The 15,512-nt window shown below is 46.2% G+C and overlaps 1 protein-coding gene across 1 annotated transcript in view; it reads left to right on the forward strand.

Moving 5' to 3' along the window:
* cacna1g (calcium channel, voltage-dependent, T type, alpha 1G subunit) overlaps nucleotides 1-15,512 on the forward strand; it is a 372,532-nt gene that overhangs the window by 193,316 nt on the left and 163,704 nt on the right. Inside the window, exons 17-18 of the mRNA XM_070857502.1 lie at nucleotides 1,661-1,761; nucleotides 3,953-4,076. Of these exons, the coding sequence (XP_070713603.1) occupies nucleotides 1,661-1,761; nucleotides 3,953-4,076 (225 nt within the window). The remainder of the gene's footprint in view (nucleotides 1-1,660; nucleotides 1,762-3,952; nucleotides 4,077-15,512) is intronic.

Here is a 15,512-nt window from a genome sequence, read left to right on the forward strand (position 1 = left end):
CCTTCTCACTCTCTCTTCCCCTCCTTCTCTCTGTCTTTATCTCTTCTCACTCTCTCTTCCCCTCCTTCTCTCTCTCCATCTCTCTTTCTCACTCTCTCTTACATAGAAAATATGTGCAGGAGTAGGCCATTCGGCCCTTCGAGCCTGCACCGCCATTCAACAAGATCATGGCTGATCACCCACCCCAGCACCTCCCCCCCACGCCCCCTCCACACCCCGCCCCCGACCCCCCCCAGCCGCAAGGACCACATCCAACTCCCTCCCGAACACATCCAATGAACTGGCATCAACAACTCTCCGCGGCAGGGAACCCCACAGGCCAACAACTCCCGAGTGAAGAAGTCTCTCCCAATCCCAGCCCCAAACATGCCAGCCCCCATCCCAAGAGCATGCCCCCCTCCGGCTCCGGACCCACCCAACACCGGGAACACTCTCCCCGCACCCAATCCTCCCCGTCCCGTCCTTTTCTCTGTCTTTACCTCTTCTCACTCTCTCTTCATCTCTCTCTCTTCCCCCTCCTTCTCTTTGTCTCCATCTCTCCTTCTCACTCTCTCTTCCCCTCCTTCTCGCTGTCGCCAGCTTTCTCTCTCACCCTCTGTCTGTATCTCTCACCCGCCATGGTTGATAAGAGTTTCACTCTGATTATGAGCTTGACTGGTCTAGTTCTCAGTGGACATTCCTCAGTAGAAAATTGATGCAAGTTATTTTGTTGTTCTCCAACATCTACATAAATACAATACATTTGAAATAACAGCCATGTGAGGCATAGCAGATGTGGATTGCCTGGACAATCAGGTAAATCTGACAGTTTTCCCAAACCCAATGCATTAACAGTAAGGCACATTTGTGAGTTGACATCAGTCTATCAGTTTCCTGCAACTTTCTGTACTTCAAGAACTGCAGTTGCAGGAGATATTACCACATCAGAAATGATTTGATTTGAATCTGGAATCATTTTACTCTCTGTGTTGTTAATGACGTTACTCATTTGAAAGTTTGAAGTTCTTATTAAGTCCATTACAAATGCTTGCATTTTATGTGCAGTCAATTGCAAGAGAATTTATTCAAATAGAATTTTTTAAATCATTTTTACATTCAAAAATCTATCAAATAAGTTGGTGAAAAAGATTTTAATTTATTTTTCAAAAAATATTTTTTTTGTTTTAAATGTTTAATTAAATTGTACTTTAATGAATTTGAAACATGTAATGATTATTTTCTATTTCAGTGTGTAAACATTTATTTTTGGGGTGATTCCTATTAAGCATATGGGGATTCCGTACGCAAACGAACTCCTCATAAACAGAGTGGGAATACCCTTTCTGATTGGTTGGGCTGGCCCACATGATCCCTGGGATGCTTGCGCACCGACTGCACCCCTGGGATACATGGGCCTCTACGCAGGCCTGCACATAGAGGCCCAGGATCGCGAGTCTCCGTGGATCCAGGACTATCAGGTGAGTGCGGAGTTTTATTGCGGTTTGGTGGCATCCGCCCGCGGGAAGCCTCCGACCGCAAATTCAGGCCCAATATTGTTTGTGTCCCGACAAATAAAAAGAATCACCTCCAGTACTGAGCTGGAAAGTGAAGCCTCCCCTTTTCAGTGACTGAAGCTGGTATACAGACACCAGGATTGACATGTGCCAACTTGTTTCCGCAGAGTAAAGGGGCACGGTTACGGGCATGGATTCAAGCCAAGCTGCCGCCCTGTTTCCGGGAGCGCGAGGGTTGGTCACTCTACCTCTTCCCACCACAGTCCAAGTAAGAAACTATAAACCATGGACTTTGTGCTGGTCAGTAAAAGGAAATGTTTTCTTATTTTGCCAAAGGGATTAGAAAATAGCAGGTCAGCGCGTCCTCCCAGTAACACAACAACTTGCATTTATATAGCGCCCATTAACATTGTAAAGCATCCCAAGGCGCTTCGCAGGAGTGTAACCAAACAAATTTATTAGAACTGGTGACCAAAAGCATGGTGAAACAGGTAGGTTTTAAAGAGTGCCTTAAAGTAGGAGAGAGAGTTAGAGAGGCGGAGAGGTTTAGGGAGGGAATTCCAGAGCTTAGGGCCTAGATGGTTCCAAAGGTGGAGCAATAAAGATCAGGGATACACAAGAGACCAAAATTGGAGGAGTGCAGAGATCTCGGAGGGTTGTAGGGCTGAAAGAGGCTGCAGAGATAGGGAGCGACGAGGCCATGGAGGTATTGGAAAACAAGAATTTTAAAATCGAGGCGTTGCCAAGCCGGGACCCAATGTAGGTCAGCGAGCACAGGAGTGATGGGTGAACAGAACTTGGTGCGGGGTAGGATATGGGCAGCAGAGTTTCATATCACTGACTATATTGAGCTGCCTGCCAGGGTTTGCCCACAATGGGGGAAAGGAAAGAGCAACTATTTCAAGAGCTCTTGTCAAAGATGCAAGTGGTTTCGGGAAGGGAAAGTGGCAAAAGTAGCTTCGAGAAGTGGGGCCCGTCTTCCAAGACTGGGGAGGAAAAGTCAGTTTTCTCATCAGCACACATTCACTTTTTTTTTTATATTCGTTCCTGGGCTGTGGGCATCGTTGGCAAGGCCAGCATTTATTGACCATCCCAACTGCCCTGGAGAAGGTGGTGGTGAGCCGTCACCTTGAACCGCCGCAGTCCATGTGGAGAAGGTTCTCCCACAGTGCTGTTAGGGAGGGAGTTCCATTGACGATGAAGGAACGGCACTATATTTCCCAGTCAGGATGGTGTGTGACTTGGAGGGGAACTTGCAGGTGGTAGTGTTCCCATACGCCCGCTGCCCTTGTTCCTCTAGGTGGTAGAGGTCACGGTTTTGGGAGGTGCTGCCGAAGAAGCCTTGGCGAGTTGCTGCAGTGCTTCTTGTAGAACTAAACTGGCACAAAAGGCAAAAAGGATTACTAATGTTAACTCATCTTTGTTTGAAGGTGTTTTTTTTTAACGTGTATGAACATTGAGACCGTTATTTGCTTTGTTCTGAAGTGAATGCAGCAATGAGAAGACGAGTACATCGTGCTATATGTGGCATGAGCTGACCGCCTAACAAAAGCATCCGGAAAGGTTCATTTGTCTCTTGTACGAGTTCTGAAGAAAGTTCACTCCACTCATGGAGTATCTTGATTGCAAGTTGCTAGTGGGGGTTAGACTCTTGGGCTTGGCTGGGTGGGGGTGTCACCAGGACTCGGGGTAGCTTGAGGGATGCACTTATTATGGTCTGGCTGCTATCCACCATCAATGAGTGCAGACTGTAAAAAAAAAAAGGTAAAGGATAGCGAAAATGCTGGAAATACTCAGCAGGTCAGGCAGCATCTGTCTTAGGTTGATGTTTTAGGTTGATGACCCTTCATCGGAACGTTTCGTCGACTTGAAAGGTTAACAGTTTCTCTCTCCACAGACGCTGCCTGACCTGCTGAGTATTTCCAGCACTTTCTGTTCTGTGAGGTTATTCACTTTGGTGGAAAGAATAGAAAAACAGAATATTTTTTTGAATGGTGAGAAACTTTTAAATGTTGCTGTTCAGAGAGATTAAGGTGTCTTCGTACAGGAAACACAGAAAGCTTGCACGCAGATACAGCAAGCAATTAGGAAGGCAAATGGCATGTTGGCCTTTATTGCAAGAGGGTTGGAGTACAAGAGTAAAGAAGTCTTAACTACAATTGTGCAGGGTTTTGATGATACCACACCTGGAGTTCTGTGTACAGTTTTAGTCTCCTTATCTGAGAAAGTTCATAGTTGCCTTGGAGGCGGTGCAACGAAGGTTTACTGATTGATCCCTGGGATGAGAGGGTTAACCTGTGAGAAGAGATTGAATAGATTGGGCCTATCAACACCCTTCAAGGTTTTGAACTTATAGAGTAAGGTAGTGTCTGCTCGGTTTGGTCACTGGTTGCGGGTGATGGTTGTGCCTCGCTGTAATTGTTGTGTGTTGAGGGTAAATGGATATTTTTCTTTTTCAGGATCCGTCTCATTTGCAGCAAAATTATTTCGCACAAGATGTTCGACCACATTGTTCTGGTCATTATCTTCTTGAACTGCATTACTATTGCCATGGAGAGACCGAAGATTGATCCCAAGAGTGCAGTAGGTTTTACTTCTCCAAATCATTCTTTATTGCCGGTTTGATTTGCATGGTTACAGTGAATGCCCCAGGGTGATTTATGGTGGGTTAGAGGACTGAGGTCTAATTAAAATGTAGGATGAACTGGAATGGATCTCAGTCCAGGAATGCTGCAACATGAATTTTTAAAATGAATGACAGAGATAACAGCAAACCAGAGTGTTTGGTGGTTGAAGACATTGTGCTGTGTCACTTTTGATCTGGTTTCATCTGGCATTTGAGGAAAGGGTAACTCTATGGGTATGTCTTGTCACTGGTAGGAACTTTTCCAGAGAATTCCTCCGGAACTGCCTCTGATAGAAAGAGTGAGAAATAGTTCGGCACAAAGTTAGACAGACAGATAAACATATACTGTAAGATAACTAAGTAGACAAATAAATGGATGGACAGACAGACAGACAGATAAACTTATAAATAAATAGATGTGCGCAGGCAACCCTTTGAACAATTCTGTTCCACCTATATCCTTCAAATGAAATCTCAAAACCACTCACCCAGTGGCAGAAGCAGCATGTGACTGAGTTGTATTAACTGGAAGATCAGCTAGGGCTTCTGCTCCGGATCGTGATTCGGTGCGTCAGTGATTCGGTGAGTTGGTGATTCGGTGCGTCAGTGATTCGGTGCGTCGGTGATTCGGTGAGTTGGTGATTCGGTGAGTTGGTGATTCGGTGAGTTGGTGATTCAGTGAGTCGTGCTGGAATATTGGAGCACCAACAAGGACAGGATTGGTCATGGCTATGTTGCCCCCGAAATCCAATAGCCTGCCAACTCACCCCATCCAGGCTTCCAATTTGCAGGAGGTATTGGAAGGCTACAGTTCCCCTAGAGATGCACCAAAACAGCACCTACCATTTGTTATTCTGACTCTCCTTCTAATGTTAACCATCCCTCCCCTTTGCCATTATTGGTACACCTTTCAGTCATCAGGCCACAGCAGTCTAGTATTCGTTCTTAAACCCCTCAAAAAGCCTCCTCGAAACCTACCATTTCAATTGTACTTTTGGTCACCTCTCTTAACCCTCCTCCCAAGCTCGTGCCCAGTATCTAATCTTTCCTTTGCAAAGCAACTTGAGGCATTCTGCTATGTTAAACATGCTGTATAAGTGCAATGTCCTCAGGCAGAACTGCCACTGCGATGACATGGTCCTTATCACCAGGTTTCATCTTTCCCCGTCCCCTAATTCCTCTGGCACCTTCTCTTTCTTTGCGTACCTCGCGTTGGATGATCCGTCTCACCTGTCCTTATTCTCTACCCTCCTCCAAGTTCTCTAGGAATAATAATAATAATATTTGTATTATAATAATAGTACTTGAACGTGTAGTTGCCTCCCAAATCCGTAATCATCTTTTCATGAATTCAATGTTTGAATCCCTTCAATCTGGTTCTCGTCCCCACCACAGTACCGAAACTGCTCTCATCAAAGTCACAAATGACATCCTTTGTGACTGTGACAAAGGTAAACCATCCCTCCTCATCCTTCTGGACCTGTTTGCAGCCTTTGACACAGTTGACCATTCCATCCTCCTCCAACGCCTCGCCACCATTGCCTAGCTGGGTGGGACTGCACTTGCCTGGTTCCATTCTTATCTATCTAATCATAGCCAGAAAATCACCTACAATGGCTTCTCTTCCCACTCCCGTATCATTACCTCTGGTGTCCCCCAAGGATCTGTCCTTGGTTCCCTCTTATTTCTCATCTATATGCTGCCCCTTGGCGACATCATCCGAAAACACCAAGTCAGTTTCCACATGTACACAGACGACACCCAGCTCTACCTCTCTACCACTTCTGTCGACCCCACTTGGTATATAAATTGTCAGATTGCTTGTCCGACATCCAATACTGGATGAGCAGAAATTTTCTCCAGTTAAATATTGGGAAGACCGAAGCCATTATTTTTGGTCCCCGCCACAAACTGCCTTCCCTAACCACTGACTCCATCCCTCTCCCTAGCATCAATCTGAGGGTAAACAAGATTGTTTGCAATCTAGGTGTCATATTTGACCCTGAAAGGAGTTTCCAGCCACATATCCGCGGTGTTATGTATTTAATAAAGAGTCTGACCAAATACTGTGAGCTCAAAGTAAGGTGTGACCGTAGTCCTTTATTACAGGTCTCCAGACTGCCTCTCCAGCCTGTGAGGCCTCCTTATGTACAGGTGCTCCCAAGGGATTGTGGGATCCCTTGGGACTCTAGGGGATAAGCCCTCTGGTGGTTAAACAAGGTATTTACAGGTTTATATACATAACAACACTAACCACCCCCCGCCCGCCCCGCCCCCCCCCCCCCCCCCCGCCCCGCCCCCCCCCCCCCCCCCCGCCCCCCAAGGTCAACAGTGTAACTATTTACAATGTGAGTCGATCTGGGGGCCTTCCTTTTCCTGGTTGATCATCTCGGTGCAAATGCTGGTTTTGTGAGTCGTTTGTTGGGCCCTCGCTAGGCTGCTGTTCAGCTGGCCTTGCTGGGCTGCCTGGCGTGGCGAGTCCAGCTGGGCTGCTGCGAGTGATTGCTTCTGCTTTGTGGTCAACCGCTGGGTCGGTTGCCACTGGTGTGTGTGTTGGAGGGTCAAAAAAGGTAGCTCTGGATAGTCTGTGAATCTAAGTTTGGTTTGGTCCAAGTGTTTCCTGTAGGTGAGTTCATTTGAAAATTTGACCACAAGCATCCTACTCCCCTCTTTGGCCACGACAGTGCCAGGAAGCCACTTGGGACCTTCTCCATAGTTCAACATAAATACAGGATCATTAATCTCGATTTCACGTGACACATTTGCGCGATCATGATATGTATTCTGTTGAAGCCGCCTGCTCTCTACCTGTTCGTGTAGTTCAGGGTGGACTAACGAGAGCCTTGTCTTAAGTGCCCTTTTCATGAGCAATTCAGCAGGGGGAACCCTGGTGAGCGAGTGGTGTCTTGTGCGATAACTAAGCAGGACTCGGGATAGGCGAGTCTGCAGTGAGCCTTCAGTTACCCTCTTCAAGCTTTGCTTGATTGCTTGCACTGCTCTCTGCCTAACCATTGGACGCTGCTTTAAACGGGGCAGATGTGACATGTTTGATCACATTATGGGTCATGAACTGTTTGAACCTGACACTGCTGATGCATGGCCCATTGTCACTCACAAGGACATCAGGCAGGCCGTACGTGGCAAACATGGCCCGCAGGCTTTCAATGGTGGCAGCGGACGTGCTTGCCGACATTATCTCACATTCAATCCATTTGGAGTACGCATCTACAACCACTAGGAACATTTTTCCCAAGAGGGCCTGCATAGTCGACATGGACCCTGGACCACGGGGTTTGGAGGGCCAAGGCCTTAAACTTAGTGACACCTCCCTGGGTGCATTGCTTAACTGTGAATATGTGTTACATTTGTGCACGCAGGACTCTAAGTCTGCACCGATACCAGGCCACCACTCATGGGATCTGGCTAGCGCTTTCATCATTACAATGCCTGGGTAGGTACTGTGGAGATCACAAATGAAAGTGTCCCTGCTCCTTTTTGGTACCACTACCCGATTACCCCATAGCAGGCAGTCTGCCTGTATAGACATTTCATCTTTGCGCCGCTGGTACGGCTTTATTTCTTCCTGCATTTCTAATGGGACACTAGACCAACTCCCGTGGAACACACAATTTTTTTTTACCAAGGACAGTAAGGGGTCCTGGCTCGTCCAGGTTCTAATCGAGTGGTAACAGGTGATTGCTTACGCTCAAATGCTTCCATTACCATAACTAAATCTGCAGGCTGTGCCATCTCCAACTCTGTGGCGGGCAATGGCAGCCTACTGAGAGCATCAGCACAGTTTTCTGTGCCTGGCCTATGGCGGATGGCGTAGTTGTATGCAGACAACGTGAGTGCCCATCTCTGGATGCGGGCCGATGCATTCGTATTTATCCCCTTACTTTCAGAAAAGAGGGATATCAGTGGCTTATGGTCGGTTTCCAATTCAAATTTGAGCCCAAACAGATATTGATGCATTTTCTTTACCCCATAAACACATGCTAATGCTTCTTTTTCGATCATGCTGTAGGCCCTCTCAGACTTAGACAGACTTCTGGATGCATAAGCAACCGGTTGGAATTTCCCAGATTCATTAGCTTGTTGCAATACACACCCGACACCGTATGATGACGCATCACATGCTAGTACTAAACGCTTACATGGATCATACAACACAAGCAATTTGTTTGAGCATAACAGCTTTCTAGCTTTTACAAAGGCATTTTCTTGGCTTTTACCCCATACCCATTCATCTCCTTTACGCAGTAAAGAGTGCAGTGGTTCTAACAATGTGCTAAGTCCCAGTAGGAAGTTACCAAAGTAGTTCAGGAGTCCTAGAAACGACCGCAGCTCCATCATGTTCTGTGGTCTCAGTGCGTCCTCGATTGCCTCCGTCTTCGAATCGGTGGGCTTGATGCCGTCCACCACGATTCTTCTCCCCAGGAACTCCACTTCAGGCGCCAGGAAAACACACTTCGAGCATTTTAACCTGAGCCCCATGTGATTAAGCCGACTAAGAACCTCCTCCAGGTTCTGCAGGTGCTCGACGGTGTCCCGACCTGTAACCAAGATGTCGTTCTGGAAGATCACGGTGCACGGGACCGACTTCAATAAGCTTTCCATGTTCCTCTGGAAAATCGCCGCGGCTGATCGAATCCCAAACGGGCACCTGTTGTAAATGAAGAGATCTTTGTGCGTGTTGATGCAGGTGAGGCCCTTCGGTGATTCCTCCAGCTCCTGCGTCATGTAGGCTGAGGTCAAGTCTAGCTTCGTGAACGTTTTTCCTCCCGCCAGCGTCACAAATAGGTCATCTGCCTTTGGTAGCGGGTATTGATCCTGCAGGGAGAAACGATTGATAGTTAATTTGTAATCACCACAGATTCTGACAGTGCCATCTTCCTTGAGGACTGGAACAATCGGACTGGCCCATTCGTTGAATTTGATCGGCGAAATGATGCCCTCTCATTGCAGCCGGTCCAACTCAATCTCCACCCTCTCTCTCACCATGTAGGGTATGAATGGAAACCCCGCAGCGCCAACAAGGTGTTAATGGTCTTGCATTCACCACCCTTGATGGTGGACTCTGAGACACCTGCGGACGTGCAGCTGCAGGCATGTGAGGCCTGCCCTGTACGTTACGATTAGAAAACAACTTTACTTTGTTCGCAGTACTTGCAGCAGCACTCCTGTGCTGAGAGATTTGTTTGGTATTGTCACTGGTGGCGATGAATGCCTGGGCTATCGCTATGACTTTACTCAAGGTTGGGGTCTCTACAGTCAAAAGTTTGCAAAGTATTACTTCATGGCCAATGCCAAGTACAAAGAAATCCCCGAGCATGTGCTCCAAGTGTCCTTCAAATTCGCAATGTCCTGCAATGCTTCTTAGCTCGGCGACGTAGCTCGCCACTTCCTGGCCTTCAGTCCTCTTGTATGTGTAGAATTGGTACTTCGCCATCAGAACGCTTTCCTTAGGTATAGATACTCCCGGACCAGTGTGCACAAATCATCATACGACTTCTTTGTGGGTTTCGCTGGAGCGAGCAGATTTTTCATGAGGCCATACGTTGGTGCCCCGCAAACGGTGAAGTGGATCGCCCTTCATTTGGCAGTGTTCGCTTCTCCTTCCAGCTCGTTGGCCTCGAAGTATTGGTCGAGTCGCTCCACGAAGGTTTCCCAATCATCTCCCTCCGAAAATTTCTCCAGGATGCCCACTGTTCTCTGCATCGTTGCAGTGGGGTTCGCCATCTGTATCTCGTCGCCAGTTGTTATGTATTGAATAAAGAGTTTGACCAATTACTGTGAGCTCAAAGTAGGGTGTGACTGTAGTCCTTTATTATAGGTCTCCAGAGTGCCTCTCCAGCCCGTGAGGCCTCCTTATGTACAGGTTCTCCCAAGGGATTGTGGGATCTCTTGGGACTCCAGGGGATGAGCCCTCTGGTGGTTAAACAAGGTAGTTACATATATAACACACGGCATAACTAAAACCACCTTTTTCCATCTCCGTAACATTGCCCGCTTCTGCCCCTGCCTCAGCTCTTCTGCTGCTGAAACCCTCATCCATGCTTTTGTTACCTCTAGACTTTACTACTCCAACTCACTCCTGGCCAGCCTCCCACATTCCACACTATGTAAACTTGAAGTCGTCCAAAACTCAGCAGCCCGTGTACTAACTCGCACCACACCAAGATCACCCATCAACCCTGTGCTTTCTGACCTACATTGGCTACCGGTTAAACAACACCTTGTTTACAAAATTCTCATCCTTGTTTACAAATCACTCCATGGCCTCACCCCTCCCTATCTCTTAATTTTTTTTCAGCCACACAATGTCACAAGATGTCTGTGCTCCTCAAATTCTGGCCTTGGGATGTTTTAGCACATTAAAGGCGCTATATAAATAAAAGTTATTATCTATCCTCACTTAGCTTCTACACCAAGCGACAACCCATTGGTGATTTCAACGCTCGCCTAAATTCCTCCAGCCCCTCCTCCTATGATTTCTTCACACCCTGCACATCAGGACCCCCCCACCCACACTCATGGCCAAGTTGACCATGTTATCTTGCAGAGACTTTCCGTCTCTGAGGTTTTCCTCACCAACTGTTGTGTATGTATATACCCTGTACACTCAATGTGCAGTTACATAAGACCAATGAATGTATCTCTACACTGTATACAAAATGCCTGAGGGTGCAACAGGTGGAGACCCTAGAGGTCACCTGTACACCACAGGTAACCAGGTATAAAAGGGAGCCCATCTTACTGTAACCTCACTCAAGAGCTACAATAAATGGACTAAGGTCACAACAGTTCAAGTGCAATTCCTTACCTGTGGAGTCATTACTAGAGTGCTTGCAAACACCATACCAACAATGCCATTTCCAATCACCTTCTTGGTCTCTAGAAGAAATAACTTGCAATTATATAGTGTGTTTCACGTTCTCAGGTCATCCCAAAGTGCTTTGCAGCCGACGAAATACTATTGAAGTGCAGTCACTTTTGTAATGTAGGGAAACATCCACATCTCTATGGCCACCGGCAGCCCGTAACCTCACCTTCCAACCCTGGGAAAGAACTACCCCCTTTCCAGCACGCTGTCAGATTCTCAAACTTCTCTCCTCCATCTGCAATAACAGCACACCACTGTTGACCTGATCAACACCTGCCTTACCTGCGGTCTCAATACCTTATCGTCCCTTCATTCCTCACAACCGCCCTACCCCCCCCCCGCAACCATTCTCCCAGCCCCACTGGAGTTACCTCTTCTGCATGCTTATAGCAAAGGGCTGCAGGCTTAACCATAACTGGTGCAAGACTAGCTTGGCCATTCACTGCCAGATCTGGATGGATCACCTTGAGCATTAATGAGCCTTCCTCTTCACAGACAAATCCTTCAACTCCAGGATCATTATCCTTCTGAATAACAAACCACATTCTTTGACCCTGTTCTTTTGCCCCTCACCCCCTCCGCCAACCCCAATTTTCACTTTCAACACCGGGAAGAGCCCATGGAATTTTTAATCTCAATGATCATGATTATTATCTTCTCCCTATCCTTGTGTCAGCCTCCACTTTTCTCTTGCCTCAGAATCTTCCTTCTCTTTCCCCTCCTCCCCTGTCCCCACCAAGCCCCTGGCCTCTTATCACTCTGTAGCTTCTCCCCACCTTCCCTCCTCACCCAGCCCTCATCAAGTTACTCTCTTCCATCAGACCTACCTCCCAACCAATTCCCAACCACACAGCTATTTCCCCTTTAGCCCTGTGCTAGCTGATATTGGAAAAAGTTCCCTTTCATCAGTCTCCATCCCCACCGCCCTTTAAAATTGCTCTCATCAAAAAGCCCGCACTCAACCCATCCGTCCTCTCCAACCATTGCTCTATCTCCAAACTCCCTTTCCTCTCTAAGGTGCTCAAATATGTCATTGCCATCAGGCTCTGTGTCCCATTAGTCCTTGTTTGAAACCCTTCCGTGTGGTTCCATCTTGACCACAGCAGTGGTTGTTCTGGTCAAGTCACCAATGACGTCCATTGTGAGAAATGTGCTGTTTCTCCTTGTCCACGTGATCGTTCCATGACTTTCAACACAATCGGCCTCTGTTGTCTCCTGTGGTCAGTGCCATGATACCACCCAATGCATTCACATGAAATAGTTGGTAGGGTGGAAAAGGAAGCTGGGAACAGTAAAGACTGGAGCTAACACGTTGAAATTTATAGTCGACATAATATTTAGCAGTTAGCAACTGCAGATTAATTCTTAATGAACTTGCAGCAAAATTGTGAGTCATTATAGTTCTGGTGTGAATGCTGTTATGTTTTGAGGACTTGAAGACCACTGACAGGTGATATCTGTATTCATAACTATTGCTGGCAGAAAAACTGACCTATAGTTGACTTATTTTGTTTCTAGCCAATCCTTACTCCCCACCCAGCCAACCTCTCATCCTCTGTCACTCTACCGTTTCTTTCCGCAATCACTTCTGCCCTTCTTCCATGAAATCATATCATTAAACGATTTGCAATAGACATTTAAGCATAGAAATCGCTGTTGGCAATATCAACAGGCAAATGTTTATCACGTTCGTTTGACGCTCTTCTGTCCACTCTTATGGGCTGTGCGTTAAAATAAGAGAGCGAGGATTAAACGTTGACCTGTTAACATCACCAGCACTAACTCCTCGGCAAAATCCTGATAGCGCCACATGTTCACTAGCCTGGTCAGGACCATCACTCAGTCACTTCCCAGTCTGACACATGCTTACATACAATGACATTCTTTAAATTGAGGGATGCAAAACTGTCCTTTAAAGGCTATTGTGAACCAAGGGTTACTCGGTACTTTGGAATTTGTTCCCAACTCAAGCTAAAGGTTGAGAACAGAATGAAGAAAAATGGTAAATTTTAATTTTACAAAAGAGTTGGAAGGTTCAAGTCGAAAAGGAGAAATTTGCAGGGCTTGGGATTAATTGGATAGATCATTGAAAGAGCCGGTACAGACTCGAAGGGCCGAAGGGCCACCTTCTGTGCTGTGTGATTGTAATACACATTCTATAAAATCCTAAAAAAAAACTTTTGAATCAAAAACATGACTGCAGAAATTCTTCATATGAAGGAAGTAACAGGCTAACAATAATAAAATTAGGGGCGAGAGAGAGAGATTCGAAGGAAGCAGATGATGACAGGACTAGGACTAACCACTAGGCTAGAATCCCTACTGCGCCACATGTATTTACCAGCCCAGACCTTATCCGACTCCTGAGACCACCAATTGGGGCACTCATTGAGAGAGTCATATTCCAGTTTGACGCATGTTTACATTCTTAAACGCAAGAGCAACAAGTCAGATGTTTATATTTTTAAATGTTTAGAAAATGTTGGATTTGAGGTTGCTTTTGTAGTTTAGCATTGTAGTAATTAATCTCCTGCATGTATTTAGGTGACAGTCTCGGCTTCACTGTGTGTGTGAATAGCTAACTGAGAAGAGGAGATAGGTACATGCTGGCTGTCCATGGGTTAAAGCAAAGCTCGTTCATTGTGCCGAGAGTTGACAGCCATGTGTAGTTGTTTAAGTTCCGAGACTAATGTTTGTAATGGATTAACAACGCCTATCATACAACAATTCCGAAACTTCTGAGCAGGTTACAGTTCTGTATTTACAGTGTGACTGAATCATTACTAGATACTTATTACAGCGATTAAAAGATCACGTTGATTGAAGATGTGCTACTTATTTATAGCAACCGTACTAGTGTTGTTAAATACATGGTTTTATTTTAGTGTTGGGTTATTGCCTTTTGTTAAGCATCAATTACTGGCCTCTGGCAGACACTTAAATGAACTGAGGCCAGAAAAAGAACTGACCTGTGGAAAGAGAGGAAAAAAAGATTTCTACTATCAGAAATAGTTCTACTATACAAAACACTAGTTAGGCCACAGCTAGAGTACTGCGTGCAGTTCTGGTCACCACATTACAGGAAAGATGTGATTGCAGTAGAGATTTACAAGGATGTTGCCTGGATTGGAGAATTTTAGCTGTGAGGAAAGATTGGATTGGCTGGGGTTTGTTTTCTTTGGAAGAGAGGAGGCTGAGGGGAGACTTTATTGAGGTGTATTAAACTATGAGGGGCCTAGAGTGAGTGGATAGGAAGAACTTATTTCCCTTAGCAGAGGGGGCCAACAACCAGGGGGATAGATTTAAAGTAATTGGTAGGAGGTTTAGAGAGGATTTGAGGGGGAATGTTTTCACCCAGAGGGTGGTGGGGGTCTGGAACTCACTGCCTGAAAGGGTGATAGAGACAGAAACCCTCACCACATTTAAAAAATACTTGGATGTGCACTTGAAGTGCTGTAATCTACAGGGCTACGGACCAAGAGCTAGAAAGTGGGATGAGGCTGGATAGCTCTTTGTCGGTCGGCGTGCACACAATGGGTCAAAATGGCCTCCTTCCGTGCTGTAAATATTTGTGATTCTATGAAAGGATGCGGAGAGCAAACCAGACTAGGCTGACACTACATGACACCCTGCCGAAGCAGTTTATATTCACTGCCAGTGCTGTAATAGAAACAAGGCTCTGTGAGTGTCAGCTGTGGCTCAGTGGGAAGCACCCTCGCTTTTAGATCAGAAGGTTGTGGGTTCAAGTCTCACTCCAGGGACTGGAGCACAAATTCCAGGCTGACACTCAAGTGCTGCACTGTCAGAGGTCTCGTTTTTTCAGATGAAACGTTAAACCGAGGCTCCGTTGTTAGAAATTTCCTTTTTACGACTATCTCTGGTCACTTTAAATAATTAGGTTCAAGTGCAAACCAATATGGTGAATATTATGGGCTAGGAGTTCCATAAAACCCGCCACCCAAAAAACCACTAAGATTATTAAATTAACACTCACGAAAAACTGCACAAAAAAAAGAAACAATTCCATCCCCGAGAATAATAATGGGTCTTACACGCAGATTCTTGGCGGAAAACGCAATCCTGGGCCAATTGGGCGGTTCTGAATCAAATTTAGTCCGAGGCTGCGGGTTGGGAGTGGAGGGGAAAAACACAAAAAATATTTTTTCCAAAAAACGAAAAATAAAAAAATCAGAAAACATTCTCAGGACCATTTTCCACTTAATCGCTGTAAAACAATTTCAAAAGAATTATAAAAAACGCTTTAACTTACCTTTTTTTGCAGGGCTTCATATCGACCGCCCAGCTCTGGCAGGTTTCTCGTGGGCCTACGGGTCACCACTGAGACAAAACTTGGGCGGTTGTGGTTTTTTCGGCGGTGCATGCCGGCAGTCTACTCCCCAGCAGTATTTCAAAACCGCCGGCGGAAATCTTTGTGGAAATTCTCGGTGGGTGGTATTCCGCCGAGAAACCCGGCGGGAATGGTGTGGGAATTCTAGCCCATTGTGTT

This window comes from Pristiophorus japonicus, chromosome 16 (genome assembly GCF_044704955.1).
Source record: "Pristiophorus japonicus isolate sPriJap1 chromosome 16, sPriJap1.hap1, whole genome shotgun sequence".
Taxonomy (NCBI): domain Eukaryota; kingdom Metazoa; phylum Chordata; class Chondrichthyes; family Pristiophoridae; genus Pristiophorus; species Pristiophorus japonicus.